The 20908-nt window shown below is 38.6% G+C and overlaps 1 protein-coding gene across 2 annotated transcripts in view; it reads right to left on the bottom strand.

Moving 5' to 3' along the window:
* Window positions 1–810: 810 nt before the first annotated feature.
* Window positions 811–20908, bottom strand: part of MYL1 (myosin light chain 1) — a 32985-nt gene continuing 12887 nt past the window's right edge. Inside the window, exons 1-7 of one of the 2 annotated variants that reach the window (XM_043998972.1) lie at window positions 18384–18518; window positions 17593–17617; window positions 12507–12650; window positions 9721–9894; window positions 8954–9031; window positions 3133–3175; window positions 811–1155 (exon numbers count right to left, since the gene is read on the bottom strand). In XM_043998972.1, coding sequence (XP_043854907.1) covers window positions 3147–3175; window positions 8954–9031; window positions 9721–9894; window positions 12507–12650; window positions 17593–17617; window positions 18384–18386 — 453 coding nt within the window. In that variant the 5' untranslated portion in view covers window positions 18387–18518 and the 3' untranslated portion in view covers window positions 811–1155; window positions 3133–3146. Of the gene's footprint in view, window positions 1156–3132; window positions 3176–8953; window positions 9032–9720; window positions 9895–12506; window positions 12651–17308; window positions 17337–17592; window positions 17618–18383; window positions 18519–20908 lie in introns of those variants that run through there. The other variant, XM_043998971.1, reaches the window with a different exon arrangement.

Below are 20908 nucleotides of genomic sequence, written 5' to 3'. Positions count from 1 at the left end.
ATGTTAGCATTATGTACACAAGATGCAAGAAATCTGCTTTTGTCTTAATTGTGACATTTTATTTTATTTTATTTTGGGGGCAATTGGGGTCAAGTGACTTGCCCAGGGTCACAGAGCTAGTAAGTGTTAAGTGTCTGAGGTCAGATTTGAACTCAGGTCCTCCTGAATCCAGGGCCAGTGCTCATCCTCTGCGCCACCTAGCTGCCCCAATTGTGACATTTTAAATGAAAAAACTTTTGTGTAAAGACAGAGTTGGATGGGCTCAAGTCATTTAATCGAGCCTATATGTGGCCAAGAATTGCCCCTGGAATGGATTTGAAGACTCCATGTAGAAGAGATTCTTCTACTTCCAAAGGGAGTCTACTTACTTTTGGATAATACCATTGGGAAGTTTTTTCTTTCACTGAGTGGAAATTTCCACCCATTGCTCCAAATTCTGATTTATGGAGACAAAGGAGAACACATTTAACCCCTTTTACACATGATTCCCATTTCCACTACCATGACCCCCCCCCCTTAAGTTTTGCCTAGAAGGGAGAAAACATCTCCAGGTGCTTATCAGTGACCTTGAATTACCTTCATATTAAACTTCACTTTGCCACTGGAGGCATAACGGAGATCTATCTTTCCCTTGTCATCTCTTTGCCCCAGTTTGCTTTTCCCTTTTGGAGATTTAGATAAAAACGAATTGCCCTTTTAGAAAGGATTTGATAGCAACCTTATTCTGTATATTTCATGAAATAAAAAACTCAGTTTTGTTCTTTGCCTTCAGAACATGACAAGAAAAACAAAAACAATGTCACCACCAGAGACTGACCAAAGTGATTTATTGATTGTTAGATTCTTTCAAGGGTACACATTTACCCAGGGTGGATAACACCGAAAGAAAGATAACTTCGACTGGAGACCTGTAGAAACTTTGTCGAGGATATTTGCTTCTGCAAACATTTGACTTGTGTAGTAGAAACATAACTTGAGGATTCAGAAGGAAAACTAAAAAGGTACATAAAAAATTGGGGAGGCCTTCAGTATAGTATAGTCCAAATTCCTTTGGTTTTTCCTGCCTTGTTGGTCAACTGATCTGGAGAGCTGAATATGAATGTTCCTAAAGTTCATGGCTTAGTTTCCAGTCAGTCTTCACAGAGATCACTTGTTCTGTTAAGAAGAGAAAAAAAGGGAGTTAGATTTGTAGTGCTTTTTTTTCTCCAACAACAACAACAACAAAGCAAAAATTGTTGGGCATTCTAGAGAATAGGTGAGAAAGTAATTTGCTTTAAAAATCAACAAGCATTTTAAAGTGTTTACACAGAGCTAGGCATAGATGATGTTAAGCCCTGGGATTACAGAGAAAGTTTAAAAAAACAACACAAAAATCAGAGCCTGCCCTCAAAGAACTTCTATTCTAATGGAAGTGACATGTAAATAAATGGGTAATTATAGGAGTTAAGTCGAATAGCATGAAGGTAACCTTAGATAAGATCCCACAGATTTTTTGGTTATGAAATTAGTGCTTCTTGGAAGTACATATTTTTAGGCTGTGATTTCATCTTGTCCATCATAGAAATGAGTAACTATTAGGACACTGACAGACCTTCATAATGGTTTTGTTTTTCATCCAGGCTTATGATATAATTATGTATTTAACTTAATTGGGGGTAAACTCCTAGTGTAGAAATTCCCTTTAACAATGCAAGTTCCTGTTTCATCTGTAACTTGTAATCTTTTTTTTTTTGTAACTTGTCATCTTAAAGTGGCCACTGGGCTTTGAGTGACTGACCCACCATTACATAACTAGTATGTGTCAACAGATGTAAAGACTTGATTCCAAGTCTTCCTGTATATAAGGCTTGCACTAGCCATTAGACTGTGCTGCCCCTCTGACTTTTTTAAAAAAAATAATCATATGAATTCTGATAATCTTATCTAGGGCGTGCAACTCTCAATATTAGGATATAACCACATAACTTTTTATGGAAACCTCTTAATTAATTATCATGTGTTAATTAATTCCCCTTTCCCCCAAACCTGGTTCCTCTGATTCTGTTTTCCTGGAATGTTATCCCCACTCATCTCCCTGCTGAAATCCTACCTGTCTTTCCAGGCTGAGTTCAAATGCTACCTTCCCCTCTATTCCAAACTTAGACAATGTCTTTCCATTTCTGAATGTGAACATACTCCTTTTGTACTCCTCTTCCTCCTATTCTCTCTGATAGCATCATTATTTGCCTTTTTATCTTATCTGTCCTGCTCTAACACAGCCAGTAGACCTCAAGGATAGGAGTGCCTTGGGTGTCTTTGTATCACAATAAGTGCCTTGGCCAGCCATAGAGAAGGTTCTTAATAAAATGCTTGTTAAATTCAATATGAAACAAAATGGTACTGGAGACCAAGAAACACTTAGAGTTTAAAAAATTTCCAATCTTGTTCCTTCATAAGGGAAAAACCAAAAAGCACCACTGATCTATCATCAGGAAGATAAGCTTTTATGCACTTAGCCTATATTATTTTGGATGATAGTTATTTATGTATGTGACATTTCTCTCCCTACCCCAACCCCAACTCCCATTCCCTTGCATTGTAAATGCCTGAAGGGAAGGAGCAGGGCATAATCTTTATTTACCAGTCAGTGTCTCTCGTATATTTGTCTACAGATTGGAAGTACTTCATATGTACATAGTTAATATTTCAGGGTTTGTATGATTTTTAAAATACTTGTCCTGTATTTAAGCTGCTACCCCTGATAACCAGTTAGATACTTTATTTTTGTCACGGAGGGGAAAGCCTTTGGTTAATGTGGACAGAACTAGGGGCTACAACCAGATTATCTGATTTACTTCAGTTTGAATCCATGATTTTTGTAGCACTGAGTTCTAACTAAAGACATTAACCAATAACAAGCTTAACTTTGTATGGTGAAAGCAAAAGAACGTAAAGGCAAGAACACATAGTATATTTTCAGGGAGATGCAAATGCAAGGAAACTATAGTTCAAAATACAATCATATTAGATAGCTGGTATTCTTGGATAGTGGTTCTTAATTAGAACCAACTTAATTTTTTCTGTAAGAGACATAAACCTCAAACAAAGGACAAAGTCAAAGAAAGCATGCAGATTAAAGGGATGCTCTTTTACCTTGAGAGTTCCATTTATATGGACATGATGTGTTTGACAAAGGCTGTGGAATAATACAAATATAGTGTTAGAGAATTACTAGAGTTTCATAAAAGGTTTATGCACAATCTGCTAAGTCCTAATTATTTTCTGCTATGAATCAAGGAGGTTTAGTACATGGGTATCTGTTACCATTAATGAGACTCAGTCTTCCAAGCTGGCCTTATTTTTATATCAATAGACAGTTGCCAAGCTTAATATCCTTAGAAGACAAGTCTTAGTGAATCTTAGGTATATACATGTATTTAATATATACATTATGTTTTAATCCATGCACATTTTGCTAAAGTTATAGAGCTTCAAAAAATATGTATTTGTAGGAAGGCTGTTAATACAGAAATGAACAGCTGGCATCTGATAATGGGATTTGGATTTCTGTTGTCTGGCTTAGCATAAAGAAGCTACAAGACACCTGGAGTATACCTAAGAAAGCCTGATAAGAATGTAATTGCCTTATGCCTTGCAAATCTAATCAAAAGGGCTTTAAATTGAAAAGACAAGGAGGCTGAGGGAAGGAAAAAAACTACCTGTGTACATGCACCAAGCTAGATACCATGAAGAAGAGCTACAGTGTAGAAAGGATAGCAGTTGAGCTCTCTGGCTTTTTATAGGAAATAAAAACCAGTGGAAGGAGCTAGTAGTTGTAATATACATGGTCAAGATGTCTACACCTAAACATGCAACGTAAAGGCAACAAATAAGGTAAAGTGAGAGGCAATCAGGTGGCAAAGTGGACAGAGTGCTGGGCCTGGAGTCAGGAAGACTCCTTTCCTGAGTTCAAATCTGGCCTCAGATACTTCCTAGCTGTGTGACCTTGAGCAAGTCACTTAACCCTGTTTGCCTCAGTTTCCTCATCTGTAAAATGAGCTGGAAGACATGACAAACCACTCTAGTATCTTTGCGAAGAAAACCCCAAATGGATCACAGTCAGCTACGACTGAAATGACTGAAACAACAAGATGAAGTGAATCAGAATGCAAATTTGACCTCTCAGGCATGTTAAAACCTTGGTGGGAAAAGACCCATGATTGAAATAAAGCTCTGGAGGGGCATACCTTATTCATATGATGTAGTAAGGAATTGGGAGGGGGTGGGAAACAAGGTAGCAGTTATATATTAAGAAGATAGGCTTTTATGAGAAAATAAAATTATGAACTTGGGGGAGAAAAGCACAGGATCAACATTTGGGAGAAGTGGTTTTTGCCATTAAAGTATATTACAGACTACTACTTCTACAGAAAGGAAAAATAGATGAGAAGTTTAGGAAAGATCATAAACCTGAGAAAGAGTCATGACATAGTAGGGATAGAGAACATAGATTATCCAGATATCTGCTGGAGTTCTCAGTCAGAGAAGCAGAGTAGCTAATTATTTCCTGATTTGCATTAAAAGTAATTTCATCCAGGGCCACCTAGGTGGCACAGTGGATAAAGCATCGACCCTGGATCCAGGAGGACCTGAGTTCAAATCCGGCCTCAGACACTTGACACTTATTAGCTGTGTGACCCTGGGCAAATCACTTAACCCCAATTGCCTCAAAAAGGAAAAAGTTATTTCATCCTTCCAAAAGGTTAAAGGAAACAAACATGGAGAAATTCAATTCTATGTCTGATTCTTGCTAAAGGGGGAAGAATTACTTGCCTTCGGAGGCAGGAAGTGACCATTCAATGCCCAGAATTTGTGTTAGAGGAGAGGAAATTCAGATGTGCTTTGACATGCACTGTAGGTTTGGGGAGGACACATTTTAAGGAGTTTGGAAGAAGAACTGGTATGCTCCCATGCTTTAAAATGTTACAGGGGAATTCAGCCCAAGAGGGATGGGAAATTTTTCAGCATAAAGTTCAGAGGACATAAAGAGAACAATTCTATTGAGGGAGAATACCAGGAGTTATCCAGAGACTGGGGCAGATGTACAAGAAATTTACCAACTAACTCAGATTGCATATATATAGATTGACATATGTATAGGTTTATATACACACAAAATGGAGGCAGGGCAGGTAATAGGATGAATAATAAAAGTGTGGAGTAGATTTGTAAGAATAGCTTAAGAACTGTTAAAACTCAGGATGAGGGGCAGCTAGATGGCGCAGTGGATAGAGCACCGGCCCTGGAGTCAGGAGTACCTGAGTTCAAATCCAGCCTCAGACACTTAACACTTACTAGCTGTGTGACCCTGGGCAAGTCACTTAACCCCAATTGCCTCACTAAAAAAAACCCAAAAAACAAAACCAAAAACAACTCAGGATGAGTCTAGGCCATCACTGAAAAGCTAAACTATTGTTCCTCTAAGCTATATTTAGAAGAGAAAGCTCAAAGAAAGGACTGGATTGCTGTTTGAGAGAAGAGAGGAGAGGGAACTTGATTCTTATTTTTATTTGCTTTTTTCAGCCAAGGAAAATGACCTCTGGATTAGAAAGAAAAGAACTAATGGTCAATAGGGAATTGATACCCAAGATAACTAAGGTGATAATCAGAGAGTACTTATCTGCCCTATTTGAATTCAAGTCACTTGGCCCAACCCAACTAGCCTCTAGTTTCATCCTTTTCCAATCTATTTTCCATGGAGCTGTCAAATCAACATGCCTGAATCAGTTGTCTGACCTTGTCACTCTCCTTCTCAAAAAAGTTCTGATGGCCCCTTCTTGTCTCTAGGATGAAATGTGAACTCTTCTGCTTGACTTGTAAAGCCCTTTAAAATTTGACTCCAGCCTTACTCCTCAGGTTCATTACACATTGATTTTCCTTCACACTATGTTTCAACCAAACTGGGCTTCTTGTTCCCTGGACGTGACATTCCATTCTCCTCCTCTGGACATTGGCACAGGCCAAGAGATGCCTGGGGCACATTCCCTTTGAACCTCTGACTCTTTGAATCCCTATTTCCAGATTTAGCTCAAGAGACATATTCTATGAGGCCTTCCCCTTGGGAAATTATTTTTTTTTATTACTCATCTGTGTATATTTCCTCAAATAGAATATAAACTCCTTGAGGTCAAGGGCTGTTAAATCCTGTCTTTTATTCTACATTGATAGGTAGAAGGTGCTTATGAAGTGTTGATTAAGTAAAGGAGTTACACCCTTGGTTAATGAAAATACTAATGGGTGTGATCACTGAGCCACTGCAGACTGTAGAAAGACTGTAGAAAATGGTGTCAGTACTGTAGTATTGGACAAGGGCAAATGTCCAAATTTTCAAAAATAAAAAGGGCAAAGAACAGAGTCTGTAAACTACAGTGCAGAAGCTGGAGTTTAACAATGGAGTCTGGAATTTTTCTACGAATTAAGAGATGGTTAGCTAACATCTAGAAAAGGAGAGGCCCCCACAAAGAGCCAGTCTAACTTCATCAAGGACAAATGAAGCCAAGACAAACTTATCTTCCTTTTTTGACAGAGTTACTAAACTGCTAAATCAGAACACTGCTTCAGATACAATCTTCCAAGATTTAAGCAGTTAATAAACACAGCTTTCCTGTAAAATTCTTGTGGAAAATATGGAAAGATGGGAGAATGGGTGATAATACAATTAGATTTGTAAACAGCTGAATGGCTTGACTCAAAGAATAGTCATTAATGCTTCTTGGCAGAAGAACTCTGGTAGAGTATCTCTGTACCGTTCAACGTTTTTATAATGACTTGGACAAAGGCAACTATGGCAGACTCATCCAATTTGCAAATGACACAAATCTGTGAGAGATCAATAACACACTGGAGGGGAGAGTCAAGATCCCAGAAAATATTGGCAGACTAGAAAATAGTGTTGAATCTCTTCAGATGAAATTTAATGGGGATAAGTATAATTTATTACACCTGGGCTCTTTAAAAAATCAACTTCACAGATACTACATTGGAGAGGTATGCTTAGACAGTAGTTTATCTGAAAATAATCTGGGGATTTTTTTTTTATTGGCCTCCAGGCTCAATATTACTCAACAGTATCTTATGGCAGCCAAAAAAGGTAATGAAATCAGTAATAATCCCACTCTTCTCTTCTACTAGTAAGACTACATCTGGAGTCTCTATTTTGTCTTGGATATGATTTTTCAAGAATGACATTGATATATGAGGGAATGTCCAGAGAAGTGCCATTAGAATAGTGAAAGATCCTTTGCTCAGGGCCAAAAGAGGAATGGCTAAAGGAACTGAAGATATTGATCCTGGAGAAGAGACGAGACAATAGCTGTCCGCAAATACAGGGATGATTATCCTTGTTCTGTTTGATCCCTGGAGACAGAACTAGCAACAAAAGCAGGAGTTGCTGAAAGGCAAATCTAAGTTTGATGTAAAGAAAAAAAAAATCCTTCCTAGCAACTTGAACTAGCCAAAAGTGAGATGGGATGCTGTTGATAGGTAGTGACTCTCCCCTAAAAGTCTGAATGACCACTTTTGAAATATATTGTAGTGAGGATTCTTTTGGGTGTTGCATTAGATGATCACCAAGATGCCTTCCAATTCTGAAATGGGCATTAGGTTATATTCAGATATAACTGGAGCTGCTTCAATAGGCCTTTGGAGTAGTTAACTGAAGATTGTTGCTCAGTTGATTCAGTTGTATCCCACTCTTCATGACTCTATTTGGGGTTTTTTGGGCAGAGATACTAGAGTGGTTTACCATTTCCTTCTCCAGTTCATTTTACAGATGAGAAACTGAGTCAAACCTGATGAATTGACTTGCTTAAGTCACACAGAAGAGGCCAGATTTGAACTCATAAACATGAGTCTTCCTGATACTAAGCCAGGTGTACTATCCTTGGCTTCACCTGGCTGTCCGGAAGATACTTGGCCACTTTAAGGAACTTTTTTAAAATTAAGAGTTCAAACTTTCAAATAATATGTGCACGCGCACACACACACACACACACACACACACACTCATGGTGGTATACTGGTGAGGGTCCTATCTGGCACTCATATAATCCCTACCCTTGTCTTTTATAGTGTTAAGGGCTAAAATTCTAGCTAAACTGTCTAAAATATCTAATGAGTGGTCACCAATAAATTATAAGCTTTAGCAAGAGTTAGACTTTTAAGCATTTATTAAGGAGAATAAGAATTTGGTAAAGAGAGAGAAAGGCCTAGATTCCTATATATTAAAGGGAGAGCACCTTTCTAGCTCCGCTCTCCACCAGAGTCCAAAGGCCAGTGAGTCAGAGCGAGTGCCAGTCTCTTCCTTCCTCCTCCCACTAGCCCGCGTCACTTCCTGACGCCAAAGAAAAGACTCCTGGTCTTGCCCTCAAAGACCTTCACTTCATGGGCGGAACTCTTCTACAGTAAATCTCCAGCAGGTGGCGTCATTCCAATCATTACAATAGTCAACACTCAAATGTCTCTGGAGTGTCATAAATTTAGATGTTCCCTCCTTGTGTGACTCTTGTCCATATGTCCCATGTATTTGCCACAGGAGGTCCACTCAATGTGCTGGACGCCTTTTTTGGTTTTCCCTTGCCATCCCAATGACTCTTGAAATTAATAAACTATACAATTGGTTATTATATAGAAAATTACAAATCAAACACACAGAAGGAAAAAGCCTTGGGGAAATCCGTCATTTTCCATTCCAAAGACTTAGACTCATCATGAAGTAAGAGATGATATAGACACTTTTAATCTCTGTCTGATTCAGTTGCCTCATCTATAAAATGGTACCTTCCTCCCAGGGTTGTTGTGAGGATCAAATCAGATATTTGTAAAAGGTTTTGCAAACTCTAAAGCTCTGCATATTAAATTATAGCTATAATCATTATCATGATTATTCCAACAAAAAGAGCATTCCAGAGCCTACCTTCATAATTGATGCAGCCATTGGAGTCTTCTTGACCTGCCATTAGAGCTTCCACCTCCTCTTCCTTCATCTTTTCACCTGGAAGAGAGAAAAAAAGTTGTAGCTGTTTAGAAATAAGGGCAGTTTTACTCAGTAATGCTAATTTAAGAGATAATGTGAGTAGCTTACTGGATAAAGGGCTGGTAGGAAGACCTAGGTTTAAGTCTCACCTTTGACAAATATGGTTATGTGACTGTGGGAAAGTCTTTAAACTCTTCAGGGTCCCAGACAATTCTCCAAGTTACAGAGGACTATATAATGTAAATCAGTGGAAGGATTTTCCACACTGAGATTTCCCTGGTACTGATGAAATTACTTTTATATAACCTTCATGCACCTCCCTTTCCTCACTCTAGCTTTTAGGGACAAAGAAACATACATATTTTTGAACATTTGAATTATTCTAAAAAATACCACAATGCATTTATGTTCTTATGATTTAAAATGATTAAAATTCTATTCTTCTGTCCTCTAAGACTTATCCTTTACTCATTCCAGATGATCTCTTTGGAGTGGATTCTTTTAACCAGGATCTGACATCCTAAAAATAGATTTTGAGACCAATTGGTCAAAGTCCTCTGTGATCTTTTTCCCCCTTGTTGTTATTCATCAATTGTACTATGGAACATGTCCCTCCCCTGCACTGATCGAGTCTCCCTTAACCAATATCCTTCTGTCTTCTTCATGGCCAGCCTTTATGATAGCCTCAGGAAATCAAAGCTACTTACCCAGGGTAGCTAGCACGTGGCGAAGTTCAGCGCCCATGACTGTGCCATTGCCCTCCTTGTCAAACACACGCAGCCCCTCAACAAAGTCTTCATAACTTCCCTGGTCCTTGTTGTTGGAAATAGCCTGCATCATGGGCAGGAACTGCTCAAACTCAATTTTCTTAGCATTCAACTCTGAAAGAAATGGCACCATTTGGAGATTTATGAAACCTTCAGGGTCTATCAGCTCTTCAGCTATTCTATTATGTTACCCATAATAGCAACTCAAGTTTGTAGATAAGGGACCTAACCACCCCCCCCACCCCCGAACAATCTTTATTTCATCTACATTTAAGATGATAAAACTTTTAAATAGAAGGAGAGTTGCTGGCAGGTAATTTCTTTTTTAGGTGAGGAAGCAATATAAAAGTCTGCTGAGATGCTATAGACACATAATACTTCAAAAACAAGATTGGAACAGACTGAATTTGCAATGGAACTTTTTAATGACGTGTGTCAGGTCCCTACTATGTGCCAGCTTTCTGTGGAAATGCTTTCTTTTTGTTTGTTTATTTTTGTATTTGTGGGGCAATGAGGGTTAAGTGACTTGCCCAGGGTCACACAGCTAGTAAGTGTCCTGAATCCAGAACTGGTGCTTTATCCACTGTGCCACCTAGCTGCCCCTGAAATGCTTTCTTTTTAAAGCTATTGAAGAAATAAAGGACAGAGGGAAGGCAGTAGGAGGTCAAGAGGCAGTCTACTACAGTGGGAGGAGAATGGTGGATCTGAGTTCAAATTTCAGTTCTGTCACCTACCATATTTAGGGAAATCACTGCCTCTCTGGCTTGTGTTTCTCATCTGAGTTAGAGGGTTGAACTAGATGACCCCAAAGGTTCTTTATGGCTCTAAATCTATGAGCCTTAAAGTATAAGTAAGCCTGGACTTAATTCTTGAAGTTTAAAGCCCTGTAGATGAGAGAGCTTTCTTTGGCATATTTTAGCAATGCATGATCCCCACCAGACTTCCAGTGCCCACCTGATAATGACAAAATATTAAAATGGTATAGTCATTTATATAGAGAGGAAGGAAATTATCTCTACATATAAACCACATTTTCCCTCCTCCAGAGTGCTCTCATAGGATGGAAATTAAATTGGAGAGCAAAGATTGAAACAGATTGAGTTTTGAATGCTGAAGAAATGAGCTACATTAATTGAATCATTCCATGGTCAAAGATGGATGTTTAATTAGAAAAAAGGCATTCTAAAAATATGATTTTACTCACTGCTCCCTCACCTTATCTCATGCTTTTGACAGTCTTAGCATGATTAACTTGATAAAATTCAACCTGGTGAGGGAGTAGGTAGGAAGAGAAAGAAAATCTGAATATAATTCTAATGTTGATTTAGTAGTTAGCATGTATAATAATAGCTAGTATTTATGTAACACTTAAAGGTTTGTAAAGTGCTGTACTGGAGCAGCTAGGTGGTACAATGGATAGGATGCCAAGCTTGCAGTCAGGAATACTCATCTTCCTGAGTACAAATCTGGCCTCAGACAGATTATGTGACCCTGGGCAAGTCACTTAACCCTGTTTGCCCCAGTTTCTGTAAAAATGACCTGGAGAAGGAAATGGCAAACCACTCCAGTATTTTTGCCAAGAAAACCCCAAATGAGGTCACGAAGAGTTGGACACAACTGAAAAATGAATGAACAACAACAATGAAATTTATAATGATAGCTAACATTTATACAACGGTTTATAAAGTGTTTTACACTGTAGTAATTTGTTGTTTCCTTCTCCAGCTCATTTTACAGATGAGGAAACTGAAGCAAACAGGGTCAAGTGGCTTGCCCAGGGTCACACAGCCAGTGGGATTTAAACTCAGGTCTTTCTGACTCTAAGTCTGGTGCTCTATCCAGCTCACCTCCTAGCTGCCCTAAATGCCTATTCTGTGCTAATGGCTGAATATCTCTGTTGAGTGACTGATTTCTCAATAAGTGGGTCTGAATCCTGCAAAACATATTTTTCACTGACTTCTACAATGTTTCACTTGTAAAATTACAAAAACGTAGCTGAATTCAGATTACAAAGTCCACTGGGATATTCCACAAATGGAAGATATTGTTGTTAAACCTGACCTCCTCTAGTCTTCATTATAGTCATAGATTCTTTGGAGGTTGCTAAAGAAGGGATATACTAAGAGTGCTAATTGATATTTTAAAAGTCTCTGCATGGCTAACCAAAACCCCAGTGTTCTCATTGCTGTATTTTCCAAGAATGAGATGGTGTGGTAAGGGAGAGGAGCTGGCCTTTTAATTAGAATGAGCTGGATTGAGGGGCAGCTAGGTGGCGCAGTGGATAAAGCACCGGCTCTGGATTCAGGAGGACCTGAGTTCAAATGTGACCTCAGACACTTGACACTTACTAGCTGCGTGACCCTGGGCAAGTCACTTAACCCTCATTGCCTGCCAAAAAAAAAAAAAAAGGAAGGAGCTGGATTCCAGTCCTGCCTCAGGCACACACTAGCTATATGACCACAAGCAAACTTAGGCTGCTAAGATAGTAACAACTAGTGATGATCTGTGTGGTGCCTAGGAATTTTTATATGAGTAATTATCTACTTTGATCAAATCATAGGTCTAGCAACTCCCCACATCACTTATGACTATCATAACATATCAACAGAGAAACTAGAGTACCAAGAAGTCAGTTATTCTGACAGTTGAGACCCCGCTTGTGGAACCTGACCTGCCCTGAACACAAAGGTGATCAATTTCTCAGAGACATTGCTTTCGTTACGCACCTTCATTGCTGGGGTTTCCCAGAACCTTCTTGACCTCTGCGTTGGTCGGGTTGGTACCCAGAGCACGCAGGACATCACCAACCTGGCTTAATGTGATCTTGCTCTCGCCAGTCCTGTCAAAGAGGAGGAAGGCCTCCTTGAAGTCTATCAGAAGAGAGAAGGCAGGTTATTCAGGGATTCCTTCCTGTCATGGATCGATCAGTTAACAATGACCTGTATATGTGTCTGGTCAAGGCCAGAAATGTTTTTTTGTTTGTTTGTTTTTTTGGTGAGGCAATTGGGGTTAAGTGACTTGCCCAGGGTCACACAGCTAGTAAGTGTTAAGTGTCTGAGGCTGGATTTGAACTCAGGTCCTCCTGACTCCAGGGCCAGTGCTCTATCCACTGCGCCACCTAGCTGCCCCCAAGGCCAGAAACCTTAAAAAAAATTTTTTTGAGTTTTTTTTCTTAGAAATACTTAGAAATGGGGGCAGCTAGGTGGCACAGTGGATAGAGCACTGGCCCTGGAGTCAGGAGGACCTGAGTTCAAATCCAGCCTCAGACACTTAACACTTACTAGCTGTGTGACCCTGGGCAAGTCACTTAACCCCAATTGCCTCACCAAAAAAAAGAAGAACCACTTAGAAATACCAATACTGTCACTGTCTTCATTATATCCCCACTTGCCTTGCCATTGCCTCTGGACATTATGTAGCTGCTTTTTCAACCTCTATTTCAGCAAAAAAGCAATCCATGCCATATTTACTCCTTTTTTTTTTTTTTTTTGTTAATTTAATCTATCTCTGCTACTTTGACGATGAGTTATTGTTGGTTTCCCCTAAAGAGCAATGGACCCCTCTTCTGGCTCAACCATTTACAAGCTGTGGGACTAAAGACAAGTCATTTCACTGAGTGTCAGTTTCCACATCTATAAAATGGGCAAAATAAGGGCATAATAATATTTTAATTGCCAACCTTACACTCTAGATTCTTTTCTTTTTCTTTTTTTGGGCAATGAGGATTAAGTGACTTGCCCAGGGTCACACAGCTAGTGTTAAGTGTCTGAGGCTAGATTTGAATTCAGGTCCTTCTGAATCCAGGGCCAGTGTTTTATCCACTGCACCACCTAGCTGCCCCCTCATTGCCAACCTTACAAAGTCATTATGAGGCAAACGCTTTTGTTAACTGCAGAGTGCTATATAATGGAATGCTATTATTTCCAGTGACCTTAGGAGTCCTGGGACTCATTTCACTATTACTAATGGTTAAGGTTTTTCTTTTTTTTCTTTTTTTGAGTTAAGTGGTTGACTGATTTTAGTTATGTAGAATCTAAGTAAAACTTTTGATGATAAACCTACTGGGAGTTAAGGAAAATCCTTTCTTAATGTCCAGGACTCCTAGTTCCTTTCACTGATTAAAGCCTGATGAGATAATAGTTTTCCTGAAGGCAAGTGGTAAACTCAGAAACCTGTCAATTCACAGGTCAAAGAAACTAAGCCAAACTGACAGGCTGCCATAGGGCTAAATGCAAACTGATTGGAATGCTATCTAGATTGTTTTTTCTGATGTGTTTTTTGTTCCTTGCATTTTTATCCCTTTATTATATAATAAATGTCTACCATATTCCAGTGGCAAATGTACATCTCAAGTATACTAAGTGACATAGTAATAATAAAAATGATAGTATTTATAAGGCACCTACTATGTGTCAGGAATTGTGCTAAACACTTTACATATGTTATCTCATTTGATTCTTACCTGGGAAGTAGGTACTATTAGACATTTTGAAGTTGTGGAAACTGAGGCAAACAGAGGCTAAATGACTTGGCCAGGGATAGCTAGTAAGTATCTGAGGCTATTTAAACTTAAGTATTCCTGACTGTAATAATAATAATAACAATAGTAGCTAACACTGACGTAGAACTTACTACGTGCCAAGAATTGTGCTAAACTCTTTGCAAATATTAATAATTTGATACTCACAACAACCCTGGGAAGTAAGTGCTATTATTATCCTCATTTTACAGTTGAGGAAACTGAGACAGAGTGATTAAGTGACTTGCCCAAGGTCACATAACTACTGTCTGAGGCTAGATTTGAACTCAAGTCTTCCTGACTCCAGGCCCTGTGCTCTAATGTATCATGATGTCTTTAGCTGCTGTTCTACTCAGGACTGTGTTCACAATTTTAACCACCATTCTCTAGAGAAAGTGAGTTTGAATGTGGCATTGACTAAACAAAGAAAGGAGTGGCATAAGGTAAAGCCAGAGTCATAATTATGTCAAGAGGGGATTGGAGCAGATTGTCATTGAAAGGCACAGCTCAGGAACACATCTGTCCTTTTTGGGGGCTGGTGGGGGTGGGAGAAAAGGACAGGAAGTATTTTTTTTTTTTGGCATATGTGAATGTCCCATGAAAAATACAATCCATTCCTGAAGGGTGTGAATATCATCCTTTAACCTGAAATTTACCTTAGTCTGGACCAATGTTTTAGAAAACTCTGTGCTCCCTCCACTCATTCTCCATCAAGCTATGAGTAGTAAAGCCCCTGGTATGTCATCAGTTTAAGATCATTCACTGGCCAATGACTAAGAGAATTTTCAAATTCTTTAATACCTATCTACAATTTTAAAGGCGATCACCCTGCACAGCATTTGCAGTAAGGGACTCAACATTTCCGTGACCAGTTCTAAGAGAACACACTACAAGTGCTGCAGATGATAGATGATCCACAAGTCATGAGTCATCATGTTCTCTTTCATCTTCCTTAATGGACATGTGAAATTGGAGTCTTCTGGTACTGGCTTCAGACCTCTAGATGCAGTCTGCTTAGGAGGTTCACTATCAGCCTAGTCAAACTGCTGATGCAGGAAGAAGGTTTTATGGATTGTAATAGGATAGCTCCATTCCTAACCCTCTCTACTTTAAATGCTGAGACCAGAAACAGGCTCTCCCTGATTAGTTTCCTTCTTGGATGAGAAAACTTGTTTTAATTGGAAATCTTTTTAAGCAGTCCCAGTCTCTCTAAGAATTTAGGACCATCTCAGAAGGACCAGAAGGTCTTTAGATGTTGGAAATATTGCATATTTCCTAGTTATATTTTTTTCAGAAGTGATAGAGCTCAAACTTGATACATTCAAAACAACTTCACCAAAGGAAATATGTAGTTTTCACAGCATTTAAGATCCCTAAGTTTGTCTTTCCTGGCATGAGAGAAAAAAAAATAACCCTTTAAACAAAGTCCTTATTTCTAAATTTAAAACAAGTTTAACAGGTAGAGTGAGGGGGCTTAATGCATACCAAACCAGTCCTTTAGTCTCCTAAATGGGTTTTAATTGCTCCGTTCCTTAGCCCTATAATGGTATAACAATCATAATTGGTTTTCAAGTTAGACACAGCAGAGGGCCACAGAGGAGAAAGGAATACATAGTAAGACCCTGTCATTTCCTCAATTAGAGTAACTTAAGGAAACAAAGGGAAATTTTCACTGAGAGAGGAAGATAAAGGAAGTAGAATCTACCAGTGAGATATATATATATATATATAGATATAGATATAGATATAGATATAGATATAGATATAGATATAGATATAGATATATCTATATATGCTTTTAAGCATCTGATATGTTCTCTACTATGTTGTTCTAAAATTCTAGTTAGCTTGCATATCAGACCATTTGATATGTCTTCTTCATGAGGCCATCAACTATGGTCATACAGTAAATGTACTTGTAATTTTTCCAGGGATGTTCCTTACTCTGTCAGATTGACAAAAAAAAAAATCAACATTTTGCAGACCCAAACTTGAGGCTTTTTTTTTTTAATGAAAAAACGGTTAGGTTTTAAAAATTAAGCAGTATGACTAGTCATTCTGACTTCCATGTAAAGTAGGATATCCCTAATCTTACAGGTGTCTGCCTTTCAGTTCCTTGGGTTTCCATGATAAAAATGTCATTATTTTCCTGAAAACACTAAAAATAACAAAGAACTGTCAAGGAATAGTATCTCCTTGTATAAGAAGGAGTACACTAGGATTAGCAGTATTCCTGTTGGACAAAGTTCTTTTAAGGAAAAGAAAGGCATAAATTTCTGGAAAAAAGCAAGAAATGGATCTGTTGAACCAAAAAGGGAAGACCCCACAGAACTCTTATTCTCTCCATTCTGAAAGTAACAAGCATTGTATGTCTTAACATTCATTTTCTTAATGTTCATCAAACTGAATCTTGAAATGTTCTGGCCAATCTCAGTTTATATGAAGGACATGGCCAAAGTAATTAACTTTAACATGAAACATGGTATGATAGAAAGTATGCTGACTTTTCCCCAAAACAAACAAACAATACAACTTGACTCTTTTCAAAGTCCAAGCATGAAGGTGATTATTTCAAGATGAAAAGAGAAGTGGTGATTCTATTTTTCTGAGTAATTTAGGCAGTCAAGCTGAATAAATTAGATCTGCTAAAAATTCTTTTGGGGTCTTAAATGATCAAATTAATTAGCTGAGTGGCCAAATAATTTTGGTTGAGTAGATACTGTGGACAACTGACTTTAATTTGTAAAAACAAATCAATACATGAGGTACCACCAGCTGAGAACATTTCCCTTATGTCCACCTAAAGACCTTTTGGCTACAACTCACTAGGGTAAGACTCACTCTTGTTAAATGTTTATATTTAGAGAAGACTTCAGCTCAGTCTACCTATTATGGTAGGCAAGCCCAAAGGGGATAATTAGGGAGAGATTAACTCTTCCTGAGTGTCAGTTTTTCCACATGCCTTTTTGAGGAGGGCACCCATAGTAACAACAATCTGATTTAACTTACCATCCTGTTGCTCTTTAGAAAACTCGATCTGTTAGAAAGACATTAACCACAAAGAACTGTTTAACCAAACTGATTCCTGATATTTCTGTGTATCTAGCTGATTCCATGAGTGTATCTTTAGAGTAGGCTCCCGAATGAGCCCACTCTTTGGATTTCTCATGTAGCATAGATATTAATAGGAACAGCATGAAGCAAAATGCCTTGAAGGTTAGTGAAGAGCTAGAACTGAGGAGAGACATTATTTCACCCCAGTTCTAGAGAAACTGAGGTTTTGTTGCACTTACCAGCAATCTGGTCAGCACTGAAGGACTGCAGTGGAGAGAGGAAGAAAAAAAAAAAGATACAGCTAATAACTGTTGAAAATGCATTGACAGAATCAAGAATATTTGCCTATTTTGTTTTCTAAACACAGAGGTGGTCTGCTTTGAGGAACGTTGCAGTGGCCAGAGAAGTACTACCTTGGGGGTGGGGAGTGGCCTTTAAATCTAGGAATTTTAAGACTGTATAAAATAGATAGTGAATCAAAGCTTAATCAAATGCTGAAATAAGTGCTTCTTAGAATTGTTTCAGAGCTCAGTTCAGGTTTTGCCCTAGACGTGCAGCTTTAAGAAGATGTTTTGAAGCATTATCACCGCTTAACCAGGACATTTTCTATTAAGACAGACAATAAATCCAATGCATTCAAATAGTAAGTATTAGTATCATTGGATTGAATTTTAGAATAGATGGTTTTCTAGTGAGAGCTACTCTAGACTTCTAACTTCAGATACCATCATCATGTCTTGCAAATGCAATTCCATTTAATCATTTGTCTTGTGACTATTGGACTAACCCAAGTATTATGGTTGGATGAAACAACTCAAGACAACTAAAAATGTCCCTTTTTTAGACTCAAGAGGCAAATAGAAATTTGACACGCTTGGCTGCTTCTCCCTTCTCCCCCCACCCCCCACCCCCCACCCCGCCCCAGTGCACCCTTCACTCAATCTAAATGCAACTTCCTTGCCTGACTTTCTTCCCTGTCTTATCAGCAGTCCAGCAGGGGACTGATAAATAATTTCTTGGTCAGACCCACCATGATGGAGATGTTGAGAAGCTGGCGAAGTGAGCTGAGGGCTGCTCCTGTCCCTGAGTGGAGTCCTCCCTCTCACAAGGCTTCTTATTTATGGGGAAGCTGTGATCTCACAGCCAGGATCAGGTATCAGAAGGAAGTGGCCACTCCCCTTGGAGAATTCTTTAGCTTTCTTAGGGCAAAGGGAAAGAAGGATCTGTTTCTTACTGGGTCTATCCTAAGGGCTATTTTAGGAGATCAGACAGAGTTTGGGAGTGGTCAGCTATAGTGTGTCAGAAGCTTGTCAACACTTCTCCATCTATTATCATCAAGGGGAGTATCTCTCATTGAATATTACTGGGAGTTTCCCATTAGGGAGGGTTTGTGCTTCTTTAGAAGAAGGTAAATTAAAATGTTGCTTAAGGGTCGGATTCTTCCTGCTGGAGGTTTAGGGTCATGGCAGAGTTCTGGTCAGCAAATCTGGTTATTACTTGGGAGGAGGGAGAGGGAGGGGTGTATTTTAGTTGCAACTACCTGGATCAGCCTGGTTTTGAGTTTCAAGAACAGCTGTTATAAAAAAGATTAACCCCTGAAGTTCTGAAATTGATAGTAGGTCCCAACTGCAGAGGCCCCCTTTAAAACTGATGAGAACTTTAAGTACATTTGTAAGGGTCTGGCTGAATGCCGTTCATGTTAGCTGGAGTTAGTTGGAGAATGGTGGTTATTCAGTACTTGCAGTTAAGACCTCTGACACAAACTAGCTGTGGAACAATGGGCTGAAGTCACTTAATCTCTGCAATTCAGGCAACTCAGAAACTAGAAGCTCTTAATCAGTTGTTAATCTGTATTGGTGTAGGGAGTTTCTACATCTTTCTTACTCTATGTTAGTGCATTCCCAGATCTGGACCAAAGGCACCATTAGGCATTGGGGTCACAAAGATAAAACTGAGACAATCTCTACCCTCAAGAAAGTTGAATCTTACTTCATTCACCAGGAACATAAAACTTGTCCAACATAGAAACCATTTTGTTCTCCATTTTCCATGCATCTTCACTCTGAAAGCCCTAGCTCCCCTTTCTCATGCTGGTAGAGATGTCTTTCTTCCTACCTCCCTAAAGCATATTTATTATTATGTCATCTTTGTTTACCTTCTCTGCCTTTTTTAGGTAGAATTGCCCTTGTGCTAAAAATTTTTAAGGTTTCCATCTCCATTTTTTTATGTTTGTGCTCGATGTCTACAAGTATTTCTATTTAGTCATACTTATAACTTTAAAATATTGACTCTTCCTTCTGTTTGACCTTTAATAATTGTCCTACTCTCCAGAAGGTCTGCTAAGCTTTCTTCAGCTATAGAAAATGGAGGTTATTTTTGGACATTACCTTATAGGGAGGTCCTGATATTAAAGGAACTTGAATCAATCAAGGTTCTGTGGCAGCCATGCTGGCCTTCATAAGATTTACAGAAATATGAGGGACCAATAAGCATTTAATTTCAGAAGCTGAGAGTAGGAGAAATTCAAAATGGAAACTTAATTTAGTGGTCAGTGCCTTCTGTTCACTACCACCCCACAGAGCAGAAGGGACTCCTGTGATTATCCTGGAGAGATAACAGCCATAAGATGTCCCTGAAGTCTGAACTAAGTACTAGTTTATTTTCTACAAACTGGGATTAAATTAGCCAGTCATCAACTAATTAACCTAAAATTAACATAAACATGACAAGGCTAAACTAAAAGTAGATGCTTTGAATGTTGATCAAGCAAATCACTGTTTCACAGGGGAGCACACAAAATAGGGGCCCCCAAATTGTTAGAGATCTGTTATTTGCAACTCTCCAAGGAGAAAAAAGTATACTTTAAAAAAAACAAATTTTGGGGGGAGAGAACCAGACATTAAACTTAAGCCACTGACCACATTATAGGGGTTCTTAACCTTTTTACTGTCATGGTCCCCTTCTCAGAATAATGTCTTTAAATGCATAGCATAAATATAAAAGATTACAAAGGAAATCAATGACATTGAAATAGAATTATCAAAATATATATATTTTTAAAACCAAGTTTGTTGACCTCAGGTTAAGAACCCCTGCACTAGAAATATAATTTTCTTACGATAATAGATAAGGAACATTATTTTGGGAATCTGAGTTCTCAGGTAAGGACAGAGGATATTGTTTTTGAATTATTAGTACCACTATAAATATATGTAGCTTACAGTATATGAATTTTGAAGGATCATTGGAGAAAATGGAGATCAAGTGTAAAGGTGAAAAGGCCCCTAGGAGGCAAGAGAAGATAAAGGTGCTTATTTTACTTTGCAAATGGGCAGGAATTGAAACTGTTAGAAAGCGGTATGACCATGTATACAGAAGAGCCCCCTTTTTTGTGCAGTAATGAGTGACAAACAATTCAGGAAACGGGATTTATTTTGGTTTAGGATACTTGGTCCTAACTCTGTGGACAGGAAAAAACTGTATTTAAAGGTCCTATAATTAAAAGTTAATTTGTAGTGGGGCAGCTAGGTGGCGCAGTGGATAGAGCACCGGCCC

The sequence above is a fragment of the Dromiciops gliroides genome, chromosome 3, assembly GCF_019393635.1.
Source record: "Dromiciops gliroides isolate mDroGli1 chromosome 3, mDroGli1.pri, whole genome shotgun sequence".
Classification (NCBI taxonomy): domain Eukaryota; kingdom Metazoa; phylum Chordata; class Mammalia; order Microbiotheria; family Microbiotheriidae; genus Dromiciops; species Dromiciops gliroides.
Note: the sequence above shows the minus strand (reverse complement) of the source record. Positions and strands in the feature narration are given on the sequence as shown.